The sequence below is a fragment of the Alosa pseudoharengus genome, unplaced genomic scaffold, assembly GCF_046254945.1.
Source record: "Alosa pseudoharengus isolate Yale_2024_CS ecotype anadromous, Long Island Sound unplaced genomic scaffold, YU_APseudo_1.1 YU_APseudo_1.1_scf_3, whole genome shotgun sequence".
NCBI classification, from domain to species: Eukaryota; Metazoa; Chordata; class Actinopteri; order Clupeiformes; family Clupeidae; genus Alosa; species Alosa pseudoharengus.
In genome coordinates, this window is record NW_027468718.1 from 5,651,522 (window position 1) to 5,673,582 (window position 22,061).

Below are 22,061 nucleotides of genomic sequence, written 5' to 3' on the forward strand. Positions count from 1 at the left end.
CCATGGCCATGTGCACACATGCATGAGCAGACAGACGCACATACACAGACAGAACCACATGCGCAGACAGACACATGCGCAGACAGACGCACATGAGCACACAGACGCACATGAGCAGACAGACGCACATGAGCACACAGACGCACATACGCACATGAGCACACAGACGCACATACGCAGACAGACGCACATACGCAGACAGATGCACATGAGCACACAGACGCACATGCGCAGACAGACGCACATACGCAGACAGACGCACATACGCACACAGACGCACAGACGCACATACGCAGACAGACGCACATGAGCAGACAGATGCACATGAGCACACAGACGCACATGCGCAGACAGACGCACATGCGCAGACAGACGCACATACGCACATGCGCAGACAGACGCACATACGCAGACAGACGCACATGAGCAGACAGACGCACATACGCAGACAGACGCACATGCGCAGACAGACGCACAGACGCACATACGCAGACAGACGCACATGCGCAGACAGACGCACATACGCAGACAGACGCACATGAGCAGACAGATGCACATGAGCACACAGACGCACATGCGCAGACAGACGCACATGCGCAGACAGACGCACAGACGCACATACGCAGACAGACGCACATGAGCAGACAGATGCACATGAGCACACAGACGCACATGCGCAGACAGACGCACATACGCACATGCGCAGACAGACGCACATGCGCAGACAGACGCACATACGCACATGCGCAGACAGACGCACATACGCAGACAGACGCACATACGCAGACAGACGCACATACGCAGACAGACGCACATGAGCACACATACGCACAGACGCAGACAGACGCACATGGGCAGACAGACGCACATGCGCAGACAGACGCACATACGCAGACAGACGCACATGAGCACACATACGCACAGACGCAGACAGACGCACATACGCAGACAGACGCACATGAGCACACATACGCACAGACGCAGACAGACGCACATACGCAGACAGACGCACATACGCAGACAGACGCACATGAGCACACATACGCACAGACGCAGACAGATGCACATGAGCAGACAGATGCACATGAGCACACAGACGCACATGCGCAGACAGACGCACAGACGCACATACGCAGACAGACGCACATACGCAGACAGACGCACATACGCAGACAGACGCACATGAGCACACATACGCACAGACGCAGACAGACGCACATGGGCAGACAGACGCACATGCGCAGACAGACGCACATACGCAGACAGACGCACATGAGCACACATACGCACAGACGCAGACAGACGCACATGGGCAGACAGACGCACATACGCAGACAGACGCACATGAGCACACATACGCACAGACGCACATGCGCAGACAGACGCACATGAGCACACAGACGCACATGAGCACACATACGGAGACAGACGCACATACGCACAGCTTGGGCGCTTATATTGGCGGTGGGAGGACCTAATAAATGCATGCGCTGAAGGAACATCAGAGTGAGACAAACCAAACCAATGCAGGAGTCACACCGATGGCATGGGTGGTTCTGATCAGCAGTGTCTGTGCTAGTGTGTGTGTGTGTGTGTGTGTGTGTGTGTGTGTGTGTGTGTGTGACCACTGTTATGTTGTGTTGTGCACATTACAGTTTTTGCCCATTGCTTACACACTAAAACGAATGCTTAGACCAAAGCCTCAATACCTAAACAGTGTAACCATAGCTTACATTTCTGCATTGCACATTGTTAGCAATTCTGCAACACACTTATTGTGAAACACTAAACACGATTTCTTACATTAGACACTTTGCTCAAAAGTGAAATCTCCTATCATTGGGAAAACACTGCTATTCAAAATGCAAGCACATTTGGTAATTGTTAAAACCCAAACATATACCTGAAAAACACTTCAGGTGAAGAGAAAACCAAACACCAGTCAGTCTGAGGCTTAGAACTACAAATAGATTTCAGGTATTGTGTACCTGTTCAAGTGTGTACTTTACATTGAGTACCCAGTCTGTTGTGGCCAGAGCTGAACCGAAGGCAGGATCCATAACCCCCCCCACAGTTTCACAGAAGACTGAAGCTGAGAAAATGCCAATAAAAATAGAAACACAAAGACTGCAGTGTTTAATATAAAAACACATCAGTGTGTTGCTGTTGCAATAATTACATTTGTCACAGTTCGGATCATAACTGCTGAACGGTTTTGTTCAGAGCTGAAAAATGCTACTGTGTTTGACAGAGAACAGATGTAGGTTGCTAGTGACAAAATATTAGCTTTCAGTATGGTACAATGTCACAATGTCTCCATTCCTGGGGGGGGGGGGGGATTTGTCCCAGAGGGGCATGTTGTGTTCTAAAATAATTAAATTCATATTGATGTAAAAGACATAGAATAAGACACACTCTCTGACTTGAACATTATGTTGTGGCCCGCGGTCCTCTACCCCGATTCATTTTTGGCCCTTGACAGGGAAAAATCTGGCATCCCCTGTTATAGGTGATCTATGCTGATGCAGCTCATCCTCCACAGCTAATCCATTCTGCTGCTGGTCCTCCACAGCTACAGTAACCCATTCTGCTGCTGGTCCTCCACAGCTAAACCAATCTGCTGCTGGTCCTCCACAGCTAACCCATTCTGCTGGTCCTCCACAGCTAACCCAATCTACTGCTGGTTGTTAACCCATTTTGATGCTGGTGGTCCTCCACAACCCATTCTGATGCTGGTCCTCCACAGCTAACCCAATCTACTGCTGGTTGCTAACCCATTTTGATGCTGGTGGTCCTCCACAACCCATTCTGATGCTGGTCCTCCACAGCTAACCCAATCTACTGCTGGTTGCTAACCCATTTTGATGCTGGTGGTCCTCCACAACCCATTCTGATGCTGGTCCTCCACAGCTAACCCAATCTACTACTGTTGGTCCTCCACAGCTAACCCAATCTACTACTGTTGGTCCTCCACAGCTAATCCATGCTCTGTAAGAAGCTTTTAAGACATATTACCAAATGGCACCAGGAGGCAGTAATGTAGCCGACTACGCCAGCCCAGAAAGGATCAGTGCAATACATCTTAGTAAATACAGGCAAGCTAGGTACAGTACGTTCAAGCTTGTGGCTGGGTAATATAACACACAATAAGAAAAGTCATATCAAGATTTTTATTTAAGATATCAAGATATTTTATTTAATTTCAACAATATCAAAAGATACTAATATGCAAAAAGGGGCAGTGCAGGCAGTCCACTAACCCCCAATAAATATGTAAATAAATGACAAGAATAAATAGGCTCTAGTTAACAGTAAAGATAACAGACAGAAGATCAACTCGGTTGCTACCAGGCGGCTCTTTAATTCCAAATGTTCCCTTTACAGTTCAGCATTGAATGACTCCTGTTCCGTTTTTGACTGCCACACACCTTCTCGTGGATTGGTGGGGTTAAAAGGGAAGAGAGGACTGCTGGCAGCAAGCAGCCAACCACGAGAAGGGAAACAAGAGGCGCATTCGGACACAACAGTTCTAAGAACACAGTTCTACTAACTGGAGAGGCTATCCCTACAACTACACAGTTCTACTAACTACAGTACTAACTGGAGAGGCTATCCCAAGAACTACACAGTTCTACTAACTACTAACTGGAGAGGCTATCGCAAGAACTACTAACTGGAGAGGCTATCCCAAGAACTACACAGTTCTACTAACTACTAACTGGAGAGGCTATCCCAAGAACTACACAGTTCCCAGGGCTTCCGTTTTGTTTGCATTCTCACATAGTGGGGACTCTGAGATGACTTAACACACATTAGTAGCTAAATTATTATATAGATATACATAATGAAACAGACAACATTGATTTTTAGTTACTTGCTTATAAATACTTGTAAGAACTGTGGTCAGAAGAACTCTTCAATCCCCAGTTCCATGCTGTCTGAATGGATGAAAAAAGGGGTTCTAGGACCTCTATGTTCAAGGAACTGGGCCTAAGGTAATTGCATTTTCCCATCACATTACACACCTGTATTACAGCCCTGTGTTTATGTTTATCCACCAACCACTGCACTTGGTTACAATGGCACTACAGTCCTGTGTTTATGTTTATCCACCAACCACTGCACTTGGTTACAATGGCACTACAGTCCTGTGTTTATGTTTATCCACAAACCACTGTACTTGGTTACAATGGCACTACAGTCCTGTGTTTATGTTTATCCACAAACCACTGCACTTGGATACAATGGCACTACAGTCCTGTGTTTATGTTTATCCACCAACCACTGCACTTGGTTACAATGGCACTACAGTCCTGTGTTTATGTTTATCCACCAACCACTGCACTTGGTTACAATGGCACTACCGCCCTGTGTTTATACCACATGTGATGACTGCATTCAGTCTTAAACTTAGGATTACTAGGCCCTCCATTACAGGTCCTCCACAGCTGATCCATTCTGCTGGTTCAGATTCTCCTCCATTTCTTCCGGATTCATTGCCACTGCTTCCATGGTCAGTACTGCTGCATCCTGATTGGCTTGTGCTTCAGATTCAGGACCTGTCAGTCAAACATCAGCAGACACATACAGCGTTTGGACCCTGGTGATTACGATTCTCTAACAAACACTGATTCTGGGACCATAATTGGGCAGACCCTAAAAAACAAATTACTAATTCATACTTGATGCACCATCAAAAGATGAATTTGACTAATATTTTAGGAAAGTAAACTGAAAATCAGGAAAATTTGATTTTCAGGAGAAGAATTACACCTCATGTTTTATTCTGAAATACACACATAGAATGAAATCAACCCATTAATATTTTAGCATTACATCCAGGAAAGTCATTTTAATTATTTGGATGCGAGTATGACCAAATACTACTACATGCAGGCATACTAAATGTCTTCTCTGACTTAAGAATAACTTGTTTTATAATCATAGTTTATTTACCTCTTTGAAAAACAAACCAAAGGGTAATTATAACCAATTATCATTCATAACTGAAGATTAAACACTAATACTGTAGTAAAAACAAATGATTCCTTTAGGAACAAAAGAAAAACAAATTTTGAAGGCTAGTTCCCCGACAAACATGGGACGTCCCCCGGACCTTATGCGGACATTCACGACGTGGTAACGTCGTGAACGCCGATTGGTCCCCAACGCCATGTTCTTTAGCGGACGTTCCGGTGACTTTATTAACGTTAACGTTATACCGTGGACATCAAGGGGACGTTTGTTTATTAAGTACACACATGGCAGCGGAGTTGAGAGAGCTCCGCTACAGCCTGCAGGACGGAGACATCCACATCCATGTGCAACTTCACGTTACACGTAATTACGTAGCAACATTGAGGTCAGCTTACACAGCCTTCGGAAGAAATACACTATTGGTGGCCACCGATGAAAGTAAGTAACATCTTTGGCTGTGTATGTAGCCGATAAAGTTTTCAATAACTGAATGAAACTGAATGAAAAGTTGTCAAATGTTAACGTATAAGGTAACGTTCTGTAATGTTCCTCTGGGAATGAATTAAGTATCTATCTATCTAACGTTAACGTCTCTAGCTAGCAGGTTAGCTGCTTATTAGCCTACCGTAGTCTACGGCAACATACAGTTTATGAAGTTGTGCGTCTATGAACAAAGTAGGTTCACTGCAGATATGTGAATTATGTAGCACATACGTTTTGAGTTTAACATTAATGTATAAAGTTACAAACTAGGGAATGAATCAAATTCATGTTAGCTGATGTGATATAGCTTACAATGTGCATTTCTTCAGATTGTCATTACGTGATGCATGTAACATGCTCTAAATAGGCAGTGGTTTATCTAATCTCCTCATGTACTTATTATCTGTTTTATTTTCAGAACCACACACACGGCCGAACCGAACTAGCCCGGTATAAAGGTCCATGTCTACTCATCATCAGTGTAATGCATAAGGAGGACATGATACCATGCATGACTGATTGACGTGAAAACATGAGGTAAGTGTGATAGATTGTGTAATTGTCAGGCTAATCATAAATGCGGTCTCATGTTACGACAACCTCTCTCCTAGCAGCCTATGAAGCCTACAGGATGTAATACCGCGAAATCACGTTTCATTTTTTTTTTTTTTTTACCATCGCGGAAATATAAACGTTTCGCGCATAATGTCGCGGTGACCGCTACAGGACGTCCCCTCAAGTCTCAGGGACGTCTTTTAGACTTCCTGAACACAGGTCCGCGGGACATCAAGGGAACCCTACACAATGTCGAGGAGGTGACGTTCGCCAAGGGACCTTTAGAGGACGTCACCGGGACTTTATTTTGTTTACTGGGTCCCTAATGTTTTACTTTCATCTTTATAATTCTGAAAGAAATGTTGGGGCATTGGGCTCATAAGGGTGGTTTTCTTTCAATATGAGCCAATAATAGAACTCTGGAAAACAGACCCTGTTTCTTCTTTTTCCAAAGTGAAACAACCAGGATGATGATGACGATCCCAATAACAGACACAGTGGCTGCAGTCACTGGAGCATTGTCTTCCCCATCTGCATCTGAGGGATACATGAAACAACACAAGGCAATTCATCTACATGAAACAACATAAGGCAATTCATCTACATGAAACAACATAAGGCAATTCATCTACATGAAACAACATAAGGCAATTCATCTATATGAAACAACATAAGGCAATTCATCTACATGAAATAACATAAGGCAATTCACCTTAGGTTTGGAATGATGACAGTGCTTAGAAATCATCAACTCCCACAAGCAGACACGTCTAGCCCCAAGAGACAGCATAAGGAGGTGATGTGTGAAATATAAAACATATCACCATCACTCACCATCTTTTCTCTCCACTGTCCACAGGTCAATCAGTGTTACAGTCTTACAGTCCAGGGTGCCATAACACACAACACACTGAAAGGTGGTGAGGTTGTCGTGCTCAGAGACGTTGCGTAACTCCAGGCTGAAGTTGCCAAACTGCAGCTGATTGGTGAAAAGCCGGGTCCTGTTGTGGTAAGAGGGAGACTGATGTGTAAACTCCTCCTGGCGTTTGATGAAGAAGTGAACCACCTCGTGTGTTTTGGCCGTTTGCCAGAAGAGCCGGAGGTCACCCAGAGAGGGAGGGGGGTCTGGGAGGTCGCAGGGCAGGAGAGCGGTCTGGCCGAGAGTCGCAAGCAACTGCAGGGCTTTAGGGGCAGCAGTGTCCTTCGTGGTCTGTGGCTGCACCTCTGGGGCTGTATGCTGGAGCAAGGCCTCATGGGTAAGTGCTCCAACCACACCTGTGGACACAGATAACATCTCAAATGTACTGAGGGCACAAAACCATTGCAACTAAACCAGCATACAGTACATGGTTCTGTTTTTTTTTTTCATGTCGTTACACACACCAAGACAAACCAGCTTTTCAGGATCTCTCTCTCTCTCTCTCTCACACACACACACACACACACACACACACACACACACACACACATCTATTATTTGAACTTACTTGACCATGGTGTCAGTCAACGACAAAACAGTTATACACAGTTAATTACTTTCACTATTGATGGTTACCATCGAATACAGCCTGGAAAAAGCAATATTTACCCCAATAATGTTCAAATGACTGAATAAAAAAATGTTTATCCTGCAGGAGTTGCTTATATCTCGTGACAGTGCGTCTTCAGCTGTGCTTCATATTTGCAAATGATGGTGATTAACTACTCATTGTGAGATGTATTTCGTAATAACTTTATTTCTAATTATGTTTCCCATTGTAATCTTGTAATTTGTAATGTTTTGCATGGATGTGCGCATGGTGCATTGTGCACCTGCCCATATCACTGTTGATAATGCGCTCTTAAAATATTATATAAACAATTGGCCATGGATTTCTAACCAGGTTTCTTTTGGTCAGTGGCGTAATGCGTTTAAGGTAGTGTACGATAGTGACTTTTGGACAGCGCGTCAGACCCCTCCTTAGGTCGTTAATTGCCACACCCTTTGGCGCTTTGCTCAAAAAAAGAGAGGTGCAAAATACGAATAAACTTTGCGCTGGGAAAATAACCCGTTTTCCGCCATGCGCAAGGTCGGAAAATAGGGCCCTATATTACAATAGCACCACTCAAACAGCCAGACACATTCACATACAACACACAAATACATATAAATGAATTTAGTGACAGTAGTAGGTGTAAAGTTCTCTTTTCCTTTTTTCTTAAGAGACACAATCGATCAACAGACAATTGAACGTGCACGTGCACACTGGCACTCACATGCGCACACACAGACACATTGGCTCACACACTCACATGCGCACACACAGACACATTGGCTCACACACTCACATGCGCACACACAGACACATTGGCTCACACACTCACATGCGCACACACAGACACATTGGCTCACACACTCACATGCGCACACTGACGCACATGCGTACACATCACATTTCCGCCATCTTAGTCACATACCACAATAGCATCACTCAAACAGCCACACACAACACACAAATAAATATATAGCAATTTAGTGACAGTAGCAGGTGTAAAGTTCTCTTTTCCTTTTTAAAGAAATCATTCAACAGACAATTGCATGCGCATACTCACACTCACACAAAGACACGTTGGCCCTCACACTCGCATGCGCACACCGACGCACATTTAAGCACACATCACATTTCCGCCATCTTAGTGACTATATTATGCACATAACCCAAAGAAATCACAAATATAGTACACACACACACACAGCTGAGACAAAAAACAAATACAGCACGCCTCTATATGTAGTCCACACAAAGTTGCAGGCTTTCATAGTGACTCATTTGAGAATCGGAAAATTGAGAGACTCACCAGAGCACGTGGTCAGCAAGAGCAGCTCCGCAGCGACCAGCAGCACGGCCTTCTGCCAGTGGAACATCCTGAATGTGACGCAAAACAAAGCCAGATGAGAAACTGTCCCTACCCACACACACGAACATACACACACACACGCACAAATACACACAGCACAGGCGAAGAGTTTAGAACAAGTTTGAGTCTCAGTGCTCTCCAAAAAGAAGTATAACTTGACAGGAAATTATCCCAAAGGTATTATCCCTGTGCATCGTTTGAAAGGCTGATGAAGTCAGAGTGAAATTCAAACGTTAGCACACACACACCTGTCTCGCGTCACTTACATGGAGCTATCCTCTGAGGAGCGCAGTTGAAAAGAGGGCCACAGCTTCCTGATAAGACACTTACAGTGTATACTGGCGGTGGGAGGACCTAATAAACGCATGCGACATCAGACTGAGACAAACCAAACCAAATGAGGAATCGCACACTGATGGCGTGATGTGGTTCTGTGGTTCATCAACAGTATCTGTGCCGGTGTGTGTGTGTGAGACCACTGTTATGTTGTTGTAGTGCAATGTCAATTATGCCACACAGCTGTGCATGGGTTTTGAAGAGAACATTGTAACCAAGTGCAGTGGTTTGTGGATAAACATAAACACAGGGCTGTAACACAGGTGTGTAATGTGACGGGAAAATGCAATCACCTTAGGCTAGGGTTTCTCAACGGGGGCGATTGTGCAACCTAGGGGGGCGCTGGGAACGTGAGAGGTGTTTGGGTTTTTTTACATTTTAAACTTTCATGGTTTTCACATATTTTTGGTGCAAAAATAGGCTACCTGAAATAAATAGGCTATTTTCATTCATGGGTTTCTAACCCCTCTACCGTCCCAGCTACATTTTACTGTTTATCTCTGCTCAGTGGTCATACAGTGCAGTTCGGGCCTGCACACGCCCGGACTCACGTCCCCCAGCCCCAGCTATTGTCATCTCTATAGTAACGCCGATAAACATAACCCAAGTTCACGGCTTAACAGTTCAATAACCAATAAAAATGTACACAATTCACTGTGACGTCTTCATCTTTAATAAAACAACACAAACAAACATGGCGGATAGCAAGAAAAAGTGCCGACAGTACAATGCAAATTACATCAATTATGGATTCATTCCTTCACCGATGAACACTACTTTACCTATGTGCCTGCCCTGCGATCACGTTTTCTCGAATGAGGAAATTATTTATATAATAATTTAGCTACTAATGTGTGTTAAGTCATCTCAGAGTCCCCACTGTGTGTGAATGCAAACAGAACAAAGCATACTAACTAGCCTCTCCAGTTAGTAGTTAGTAGAACTGTGTAGTTCTAGGGATAGCCTCTCCAGTTAGTAGTTAGTAGAACTGTGTAGTTCTAGGGATAGCCTTTCCAGTTAGTAGTTAGTAGAACTGTGTAGTTCTAGGGATAGCCTCTCCAGTTAGTAGTTAGTAGAACTGTGTAGTTCTAGGGATAGCCTCTCCAGTTAGTAGTTAGTAGAACTGTGTAGTTCTAGGGATAGCCTCTCCAGTTAGTAGTTAGTAGAACTGTGTAGTTCTAGGGATAGCCTCTCCAGTTAGTAGTTAGTAGAACTGGGCAGTTCTAGGGATAGCCTCTCCAGTTAGCAGTTAGTAGAACTGTGTTCTTAGAACTGTTGTGTCCGAATGCGCCTCTTGTTTCCCTTCTTCTCGTGGTTCGCTGCTTGCTGCCAGCAGTCCTCTCCTCCCTTTCAACCCCACCAATCCACGAGAAGGTGTGATTGAATGGCAGTCAAAAACGGAACAGGAGTCATTCAACACACACCCACACACACACACGTGCACTCTTCCCCTTAAAAGGTCTTGCGGTGGCATGTGTAGCTACCCTGTAAATGGAGAAATGAAGGACCTTCCATCCCTACCCCCACCCCACACTGAAACAACATCCAAAGAATATCAGAATATGTCAACTGATACGAGTTAAGAATGAAAAAACTACTGAAAGGGTGAATCTGCTACTTTGTCTGGGCCCAGTGCTATCACATATTTGTTCCTGTTACCAACTATCCACATTACTTTTCTAGGCCAGAAGAACAAGAGAAGTGCTGGAGAAAAAACTTTACTCATCAACCTTTCTCACCAAGAATATGATCTCAGTCAATTTCGAGGCCTAGCAAATGTGGGCCTACACTCTTCAAACAAATGTGTTGTTTTTTAACACATCTCCAACACATTACTTTTGTTATTTGATACACAATCTGTGTTGAAAACAACACAGCTTGCGTTATTTTCTTTTTTTTAAACATATCTCTGTGTCCAGACAACACAGTTTTTGTTGTTTCCAACACATTACTTTTATTACAATGATACGGTTTTATGAGGTCTTATTCCCATTACAGTGTCTTTATATTATATAAGTATATAAGTATATTTCCGGGCATTACCTCATCAATGAGGCTACATTGTTAAACAGCCCTGTTATAATCACTCCGTTTGGAGCTTTCTTATGGCTGCCTTGATGTCCAACTTGCATGCTTAGGGTCAGAGTCGGGAATGGGAGAATGGGCCTATCTGAAAAGTGCTGAACTGGAAGCAGGTAAAAAAGGACTTGCGTGCAAATGGGAGAATTCGGCCCAAATTGAAAACCAGTGACCCATCTCTGCTACATTGAGTTTTTCTCATCTGTCTTGTTGTCTATCCTCCCTCCCTCCCTTCCTTCCTCCCTCCAGTCTTAGTCCCTCCTTCTAATTAATTTTGTGAAGGAACGATAGGAGGAAGGAGCAATGGGAGAGACCATGCTCCTATCGTTCCGTCACAAAATTAATATCAATATCACATATGTTTTCGTGTAAATATATTTGTCTTGGTGCTACTTAGTTTAATTCAGACTTTATCATTGAAATTGGTGTTTCTGTCTGTAGACAGTCTTAGCTAACCATAGCAGCACATGTTGGCATTTTTTGGTTGCATAGTGGCTAAGGTTTGGTTGGTTAGGAAGCAATAGCTCAAAAAGTTGAGGGTTCAATTCCTGGGTGCCACTGTTGTGCACTTGAACAAGGCACTTAACCTCTCTGAGGAAACTGGCCCTTGTAGTAATTAAATTATTGGACAAAAGCATTAGCCAAAGGAACATGTGAGAATTAGCAAATGCTGGTATCACCTTCTGTTCTACCACTGTGTAGTTTCCGCAGCATGGTAACCTACCATACCACACACTACAATTATCAGTTATTATTTACTTTTAAACATGATATAATATAATATAATATAATATAATATAATATAATATAATATAATATATGTCTAACAACACCACACATGTTATTAGTTATATATTGTAATAATATAATGTATTATTCTTAACTATAATCTTAATTATACTTGGTATGATTTAATAGTATAGTTTTTAGCAGGGCTTTGAACCGGTTCAAGGAACGAAAACGAAAACCGGGAACTTTTTGTATTTTACAGGGAACAGAAACGAAACCGGAAACGTTATTATTTTTTATGTTCTGGAACAGGAACACTTATTTAAAATAATGGTAACCGGTTAATACCGGTTTTATTTCGTTCCTCAAAGTTTTCGTTGCCTAATTAACTAAAAAAAAAAAAATCATTATTTTCCTGCGCACGTTACGGCTGAGGTTCACTTCCTGTGTGACATCACATCAGACATTCGCTGACTGAATGGAGAGAGAGCGATGGATTACAAAGTCTCCACTCCACATCTTAAATAAGAGGTGAATTACGATCCATCGTTAATTAAAACGCTCATTCCAAACACAATATCAATAGCTATATTTGTCGACTCCACGTTAATAATGGACTAGCGAACATTAGGCCCAGGCGCGCCTGCAGGTGTACGTCCGTAGGCACTGTGCGTACCATCAAGCTTCTCAACAGAACATTTCCCTTGAGTGTGTGTATTCACACCAAATTGGCCTACCATACCTTCCCAAATATGCACAGTATCCCTTTAGCTGCATTCCATTGGGCTATTTACCATCTATTACGTAAAGTTAGTGAAAAATTAACGTGCACGCATTTTGTTTGAGCAGGAGAGAGAATACGCACGCAGACACGCAATAGGCTACTTGTTGTTTTCTTTTACTCGGCTATCTATATGGTTATCAGCACACAATGTTGAGCTAATTCACTAACTCAATACTCATCATGGACATCACAAGTTTAAACAACGAAAACAGAAAGGATGGAGTCAGCAAAGCTAGGAGTTATTCCAGATGGGCAAGGTAGGCAATTGGTGTGCTTGTCAGAACGTTAGACTGCGCTAAAGCCAGACGTCACGTTACGCTAGAACAAAACTAAAGGTAACTTTAGCCTGTATCAAGTTGTCCAAATGAATAGGTCATTGTAGACATTGTCATTGTATTATTGCATGTGGATGTTGTTATGCTATGTAGGCTACTTTTTTGCTGACCAATGCACGGACCTAAAACGGACAAATATTGTTCACGAGTGATTTTTTTTTGCGGGAGGTGGGGGGGGGTTAATGGGTGTGTGTACCATAGCATTAATTCCTGCAGGCGCCCCTGATTAGGCCTACTAGATAGCCTTTCCCCCGACGACAGTTGCAATTTGTTGTTGCCCGAGTGACATAACCATGTGTCTTAATAATGTCGTTACGTTTGTGTGGAAATTTTCTCTTTTAACAATAAACTACACATTTGAAATAATTGTAGGCCTATTTAATTATTATTATTATTAATAATATAATTATTATTATGTAATAATGGTTGTAATATTATAACATTTGGTTTAAGCTGGATGAGAAAGATGTGACATAATTCTATAGCATTAAACAGCTGACAGGAACGAAATTAACCGTTCCGGGAAAAGTATTTTTTTGTTCTAACCGGTTCGGGAACGTCAATTTATTGGTGGAACTCATAACCGGAAACGTTATAATTCCGTTTCTGTTCGGAATGAACCGATTGGAAAAAAAAATCGGTTCAAAGCCCTGGTTTTTAGATTTAACAGCAGGGTTTTTTGCAGGGGTGTTCAGCTGGTGTGTACAGTATGTCTAATGACAATGATGAGAGACAACCTCGTCTCTCACTTAACCCACATTAACCTCTGCTGTAATAATAATAATAATAATCATAATAATCATAATCATAATAATAATATAATATAATATATCTTCTATGATCCTAAATGTTGTTTTACAGACAGGTCTCCTGTTTACTCAGGGCTCTGTTCTGGTCACTCTGGCCTCCACGGCCGTCCTCCCCCCTGCTGTGTCCATTGCTGAGTAGAGGCTCCTGTTCTGGTGCTGCTGTGCTCTCAGCTGATCCACTCTGCTGCTGCTGCTGCTGCTGGTGCTGGTGCTGCTGATTCTCCGGAAGCAACCCATTCTGCTGCTGCTGGTTCTTCTCAGACAATCCACTCTGCTGGTTCTTCATAGTTGGTCCATTTGACTGATTCATCGTGGCTGATCCATTCAGCTGGCCCTGGTCTCCTCCACTCTCCTCTTGTTCTCCCTTTCTTCTCTCCTCTCCTGCCTTCTCATCTCCCTCTCTCCTCCCCTCTCTTCTGTTCTCCTCCTCTCCCTCTTTTCCCTCTTCTACTCCATTCTCCTCCTCTCGCTCTTCCCCCTGTTTTTCCTCACCACGCTCTGGGTCTGTAAGGCAAAAGCAAACAATAACAGAACAACACATTAACACACGTTGCCACACTGGCATTGTTGCACATGCTACGGTAACATTTGTATTCTGTTCTATGGAACAGAACCAGTAGACTGATTCCAGGCTGCTTGGGAAGCCCTGTTGTGTGAAATGTGCCAGTGATATATAGGTGTGCAGTAAGGTCTATCGCAATATTACTCTTCTAACACCCTTTGGGGACATGCCTGTCAAAATCACACAATCAGCAAAACAATAACATTACATCATCATCATCATCATATAGTGTAATTGTAACATAAAAAAACATACTGGCACATCATGGTAGATTTAACTATGTTTGATGTGCAGTTCCGTATAGGTTGTTGTGTAGTGAAATAGGGTGGAATTATATAATCATCTATTTGGAATAAAGGAATGCAACCAGTCCCAGTGGCAGGGAACTTAAATTGATCACGGTAGTTTAAGATAGGCCATTAATAGACACTGGGGTTACAACAACTGAATTCAAATAGATATCTAGTGCCAAAAATGACTGAAGTGTGGCCTATAATTAGAGTACTTATAATTACAAGCTTACACTTGACAAAACATTCTTTATTGTTGTAAAATGCAGTGCAGCTCCCCCTCCACAGGGATATTTGAGGGGATATTTGTGTAAGAACTGAGATGCGTATGGAGAAAGTAGACGTGCTGTTGAGACTGAAGCGAGTCATATTCAAAATAATGCAAAAAATAAATCTGCAGATAAAACCAAAATCCTTGTTCATTTGCTAACCACTTTCAGATAGAGGGAAGGGAGTAATAGCCCCGAAGTTTACAGAAAACTTCGGCCCTGGAGCGGTAACATGAAGCTCCCCTACGTTCTCCGACTAGGTCAGAAGATAAAACAGTAAAGGTTAACGCTATCAAACAAACCCAGAAAGTACTAGGCATACTTCTACTAACTACGATAAGAGACATAGCCTACCTGCGAGCCGATAAGCCATATTTGGCATCGGATGACAGGGGTTAGTGCAGAAGTGAAGTAGGCTAGCCTAAACTGCGCCATTAAAATCTTCTCTCCATGAAGGTGATAAGGCTTAGCTAATGTTTCTGATTGATAAGCTACGGACTAATACTGATTTGACAAGTTTTATTTGCTTCTATATTATATTGACAGACCTATCATACAGCCCTACGTTACATTAGCGTTCAAAATCAGTTCATGGGATTGGGGAAGTGGGTTTGGTCGGTGCAGCCAAGCTCATCCAGGTCGGGCCCGGCCCGGCCCCCCAAAGCCCCCCCATGGCGCCGGGACTGAATGCAACTCTTACCAGCATTGTTGTGTAGGGGTGAACATTTCAACTTATTTCTTGCAGCCAGGCAGAAACCTAAAGTTCAAAACACAAATTCAACAATTAACCTCGCAGCATTTATTTCAATTGAAATACTTTGAAGCTGTTATATTAATTTAAATAATTTGTATAAGATGCTTTTACAAACCACAAAACTTACCGAGCATCACCACAAAAACACATACTGCTACTGGGATACTGATGTAGCAATATAACTTCCAGTCAGTAGTGGGAGCTCCTGGTCGCTCACGATCTGTGGGAGTAATATTTATTAGTCACTTTAAAACATGTAGGATAAACAGACACCAGAGGATTTCCCTGGCTTAGCTTAGCACCAAAACAAACAAATAACTAGATGTACCGCAGAGCGGTACAAAATATGACCGCTGCCCAGTCCAGCACATTTTTTCCACAAAAATAAATCACGCTGAAAGGCATATATGATTCTAACTGTCTCACAAAATTGCACTATGCACACTCAATTCTCACTGGTATCTGCTAGACAACAAGTACCAAAACATGATTAGTTCATAGATTTCACATGTAAAATTCATTTTATACAACCCCACCCCCATCTTGCCTGTTAATAATTCTGAGAAATTCTTGAATTGTGTGCATGTGTGTGTGTGTGTGTGTGTGTGCGCCCGTGCTTGTGTGTGTGCCTGCGTATGTGCATGCGTACATATGTCTACTATGTGAGTATGTGTCATACGTATGATTACTGTGAATGTATGTGTGTGCGTGTGTATCTGTTTATGCACATGTGTGCATATGGAATGGGTTAACATGACCCCTGGAGGCAAACATACGCAAAAAATTGGTCATCCTAGGCCCTACGGTTCTCAAGATATTCACAGAAAACTCTGTTGGTTTACGGTCACTAAATGTACAGATAAATTATTTTATTGTAAGGCCCCCCATGAATGAAAGTTCACGAAACTTGGCATGCATTCGGAGGGTGTCATATTGATCCTACACTTTCAATTTCGTGCAGTTTTGACCATGTCAGCCAGAGATATTGTGATGAAAACACCTAATTTTTTGCTTTTTAATTTTTAACTAGGTGGCGCTATACATGAAATAAGTGGTAATGGGATGGGTTGACATGCCCCTTAAGACCAACATACAAAAAAAAGGTGGTCCTCCTTGGCCCTACGGTTTCCCTACGGAAAAACGGTGGTTCCATGCTATCCATGTGGGGTTACATGCCCACCAAGTTTCGTGTACCCCGGTCTTTCAGTGTCCTAGGAATCCTTGACGGAAATTTGGCCATGCGAAAAAGAAAAAAAAAAAAAATCTGACTAAACCTATATGACCGCCGCTTCACTGTGCGGCGTTCATAACTAACTGGGTGTGGATTGATCATTTTTGTCTTCAATCTGTGTGTGCAACCTAATTAACTAACTTGTTGACTGACTTTGTATTTTGCTTGACTGATTAATTGATTGATTGATTGATTCATTCATTCATTTATTCATTGATCAACCAATTGATTGATTGTTTGAGTGTTGAGTGTTGTGTCCCTTGCTTGTCATAAACAATAAGTCTGTATATGCTGGTGCTCCTGCTTTGTATGGGCTGATGGCTGATCTCCTGGCTTTGTTGAGACCAGTCATCATGTGTATGTGCTTCTGTGCAGTTTATAACACAGAATAATTGTGTTCATATGTGTCTAGATGAGTCTGTACTGACTAGGGAAGTACAGCACAAACTTCAGTAATTTAAGTGTAATTTACTTGATTGTCTACTTTTCTACCTCAAAATGAAGTAACACTCATGTTACGCAAGTAATCTCAACAAAAGACACAAACTGATTTCTACTTACTAGAACATTTTAAGTAAGGAGAGCTATTACTTTTACAGTGTCATAAGGGAATAAAGCATGATATTCCTTACCCTCTTTATGCAATATCAGCAAAGAAACATTGTTCAGGAATTTAGGACCTATAATTCCATCATAAAGTGCAAGACACTGAAAGGTGGTGAGGTTGTCGTGCTCAGAGACGTTGCGTAACTCCAGGCTGAAGTTGCCAAACTGCAGCTGATTGGTGAAGAGCCGGGTCCTGTTGTGGTAAGCGGAGGACTGATGCGTAAACTCCTCCTGGCCTTTGTTGAAAACGTGAACCACCTCCACTCGACGCTTATGGATCTTCTCTACCTGGCTGTTGTCTTTGGTGGACCAGTACACACGGACCGCATGCAGAGAGGTGGGGAGGTATGGTAGAAGACAAGGAAGCACAAGCGTCTGGCCCAGAGCCACCTGCAGTGGCTGGTCTGCGGGGAGGCCAGTGGAAGTGTTGGGTGCAGACTGGTGCTCAGTGACCTCCGGGGCGTTATGCTGCTGCAGTGCCTCATGGGTAACTGCTCCAACCCATCCTGCAGACGCAGAGCAGAGATTTGCATCCTGAGTTTTGAGTTGACTATTTTAACAATATCTAAATAGATTGAATTAATTATTAATTAAATTAGGGCTGTCAATCGATTAAAAAAAATATTCTAATTAATTACATACTCTGTGATTAATTAATCTAAATTAATTGCATATATAATTTTTGCTGTGAAAGTATTTTAAATACTTAGGAAATTCCTTTTCCTTCATTTTACAGTCTAATGGTTACTGACTACAACGGCTCGGGGTCAAAGGTCATATGGAATCGATTAATCTGCGTTATTTTTTTTAATCAGTTATTTTTTCTCAAATTAATTAATCAAAATTAATCAGTTATTTTGACAGCCCTAATTAAAATATATAAAAAAAGATTTAAAATGTCAAATATTAAAACACAATATCTAGGCTACACAAATACAAATGCAAACTATCTCTTTGATTGAGGCTAAATCATTTCCCCACTTGTGTCCCTGAGCTTCAAAGAATTCCTCACATCTTAGCTGTGACAGGCACAAGTCAGATAGCCTAGCTAAATTCCCAGCTTGTTTAGTGAAGTAAGCACAGATTAAAGGGATACACTTTAATATAAAAATACTTTTCTCTCTCTCACACTCTCTCATCCTCTCTCTCTCTCACACACACACACACACACACACACAATGCAACTTGGCAGTCTGCCATAAGGTCAAGATCCGCCATGATGCAAATCACAAAACACACGCGCTCACAACCGAATCAAACACAAAACAAACAAAAACAAAACTCATCACACACAGAGTAACAGATAACAGGTTTCCATAATGACTCATTCTGAGATTCTGACATTGAAACAGGTCTTACCACACAGAAAGGCCATTAACAGCAGCCGCATATTTATTAGCGCTGTGTCCTGCCTGTACAACTTCCTGAAAACAGATGTAAAACCAAAAATCAGATAATGGACTGTCTGCACCCCACTGCATACACACACACACACACACACACACACAGCACACAGACATGTCTGGATTTAGACGGTTTAGTAAGTGAAGTAAAACCCCGCAGAGAAGAGCAACACAGCAAAAACAGGAAGTGTGTGTTTTTCCGCTTATTAAAAAGATTGATGGTTCCAGCGCACATACTGTACATGAAGATAGGGATCAGAATAACACATCTCTGCATATACTTGCCTCATGACTCACAGAGCGCAGAACTTCTGACTGTATCTGAGGTATGTTGTGCTCCTCGTGCAGCGATACTGGCGTCTGTGGATCCTTTGTGCAGCAGCGTCGATGACGTTGTTCCGGGAAATATTCTGGATCTGACCTCTTCCTGTTCCGCGTAAAGACGGCAAGCGCAGAAGGGACAAATACCGAGACACTACTGGCTGGTTTCAGTGGGAGAGAATCGTACAATAACAATAATAACAATAACATCAGAATAGGGCCACAGGTTCAGGCCAACTCATTCTTCCATTTTGGACTCATGCCCAAAGGGAAACTACACTCTAGTCTCCCCGAGGGGGGCGCCAGAGATCACAACGGGGTCCCCAAGACTTTGTCTATTCTACGGTTATCTAAATTAGATTTGCTCATGTTAAGAGAAACAAATGTTTGCATATGTGAAATAGCGACCATAACAACAATATTGTTGGATAATCAAAATTCTGTAAATAAACAATTTTAGAAATGTTAATTATTTCATCCTCACCCAAACTAGACAGGAGGTAGGCCATAACCCTGAGGCCTCTCAACTTGTGTACCCTACACCCTCAACCTGATTTGGAATAAATTGCTTAATTTTGTTAGAAGTGCAATATTGTGTGTGCGCGTGTGTGTGTGTGTGTGTGTGTGTGTGTGTGTGTGTGTGTGTGTGTTATTTGTTTACGTAGAAGACTGCAGCAACAAGACTGAAAACACAATCCACAGCATCTGAGCAAATCTCTCATATTGCACTATAGTCTTCTAACAATATTTGTATATTGCTATACAATTCTGCACTTTATATATTATATACTTATACAGTATTTATATACTGTTTGTAATAGGGCTGTAAGCATTGCTGTGTTAATCACGATGCGGTTAAGGACTGAACATAACGCTTAAATAGTTTTTAATTGCATTAATTGCATGTTGTAGGCCTCATCCTATTGTGATGGCACAGCCTATTGTTCACTGAATATTGTAGACATTACATTTCTATATGCAACCGTAACCTCTAGTCTTAATCTACAGCAATTCTTCTACATGTCTGTGAGAGACTGAGTCCTCCATGGAATCTAAACCTGCATGACTGAATCTAACTGGCAAGACTCTTAGCATGTTCGCATAAAGGTTGATGTAGTCAGTGTAAGTATCACTGCTCTAAGCAGTTCTAAGCACTCTCACACAGGAAAAGAGATCCCGATAAAAGGAATTATCTCTCATGCAACACCAAATCGGTGACCAGTAGAGCACTAAAATCTCGCATTGCATAACAAAGCAGCATGATTAGGTGCAAAAATATGAATTACCCGGTGGGGCTTGTTTTCTTACCCTCCCTTGTTTTCTTCTTTCCGTATGTGGTGGAATGGTGGAAAACTGAGTTTCAAAGATGACCTTTGATGCTGTTCTGCTGTTCACTAATAGCCTGGGTGCCAGCCAAACTTAGTCCCGCCCACAACATTTGAAGTCGGGAAGTTCGGTCTGGCATTGCTCCGTTGTGGAGCAACTATGCTTGCCCCAGAGCTGGTGGACCAATCAAATCGGGCTTTACGATGATGGAGCAACAGCGCCTCATCTATCATGTCATCTGAGCATGCTTAGGTTGATTATGTTTGCAACAAAAACGCTGTGGCTAGAAGGAGACAGATGGCTTCGAAGACCCCATATGGAAAATGCATATTATTTCAATGAGGTTTTATCACTGAAAACGATTATTTATGAAAACTTTGGTCAAAGTTGAGATGTGGGAAAACTCATGGTTTCACTTTCATCAAGGGAAAACAGCGTGTTGCATTGTGTTATTCCCTCGTTCGTTTGAAATCTCTGATTGACCACCTGTTCGAGGGATTTGCGACAGCCTTTTCCAGCTGTTTATAACATGTTTGTAGCATATCTATAGAGCTAAATTTGTCTCAATAATATTTGTATTTGTCCAGAGGGGATCCACAAATATTTCTTGATTTGCATGTGTGTTTTGATATCTGCAAATAAAAAAAATCATATTTGTAACTTGTATATTGATTTTTTCTAGGGCTGGGATAAACTATTATTTTTTAAATGATTAATCTAGCGATTATTTTTTCGATGCATCGATTAATCTAACGATTCATTTTTTCAGTCCGATTCAATTTTGATTCGATTCGATTATCGATTATCTCCCCATTAATTCACTAATAGCAACTTATACATGTTTATTTACATATCTGAATGAAAAAACATGAATTCTTTAACATTGCAATATATGTTTATTGCTCTTAAGATTCCAAAATAAAAGACTATACAAGTGCAAAGCAATGCATTCTTAGTCAGAGGTAGCATTCAATAAAGTTCAGTAGTGTATGTCTAATTGAGTGCCTGTCATTTAAGACGTTCGTGTGGGAATCCTTGCTGCTAAAAGGCTGCTGATGTGTGGATGCAATTCATAACATAGTTGTCGTTAGTTCAAATAACGGTTCGTTCTTCTCCTTTGGACAAGCACTTTTGAGTCTTGGAAAACACTTTTCCATTTGCATCGGGATTTTGCAAACATTCAGAGTCAATAAAATGAGCCCTGCAAGAGTAACGAATACAAGCAGCTGCAAGTAAGCATGCTAAACTTGACATCCAAACAGTATTCTAACGTTAGCTTTGAGATACTGCTTGATTGCATACTCTAACTTAACT

The 22,061-nt window shown here is 42.1% G+C and overlaps 2 protein-coding genes across 3 annotated transcripts; both read right to left on the reverse strand.

Annotated features, from left to right (window-relative positions):
* Positions 1–3,151: 3,151 nt before the first annotated feature.
* LOC143100073 (uncharacterized) lies at positions 3,152–9,760 on the reverse strand. 2 transcript variants are annotated; one of them, XM_076263013.1, is made up of 5 exons: positions 9,180–9,760; positions 8,854–8,921; positions 6,850–7,290; positions 6,448–6,552; positions 3,152–4,559 (listed from the first exon to the last, which is right to left on the reverse strand). In XM_076263013.1, the coding sequence occupies exons 1-5, from the start codon at positions 9,278–9,280 to the stop codon at positions 4,432–4,434; spliced, it is 843 nt and encodes a 280-aa protein (XP_076119128.1). In that variant the 5' UTR covers positions 9,281–9,760; the 3' UTR covers positions 3,152–4,431. The 2 variants fall into 2 exon arrangements, with proteins under 2 accessions (XP_076119128.1, XP_076119129.1); XM_076263014.1 differs by having other exon boundaries at positions 9,162–9,253.
* A 139-nt stretch (positions 9,761–9,899) lies between these two features.
* On the reverse strand, positions 9,900–19,577 carry LOC143100072 (uncharacterized). Its single transcript, XM_076263012.1, has 6 exons — positions 19,386–19,577; positions 19,057–19,121; positions 17,724–18,203; positions 15,988–16,080; positions 15,807–15,863; positions 9,900–14,489 (listed from the first exon to the last, which is right to left on the reverse strand). Exons 1-6 carry the CDS (start codon positions 19,388–19,390, stop codon positions 14,032–14,034), a joined length of 1,158 nt encoding a protein of 385 aa, XP_076119127.1. The 5' UTR covers positions 19,391–19,577; the 3' UTR covers positions 9,900–14,031.
* Positions 19,578–22,061: the final 2,484 nt, after the last annotated feature.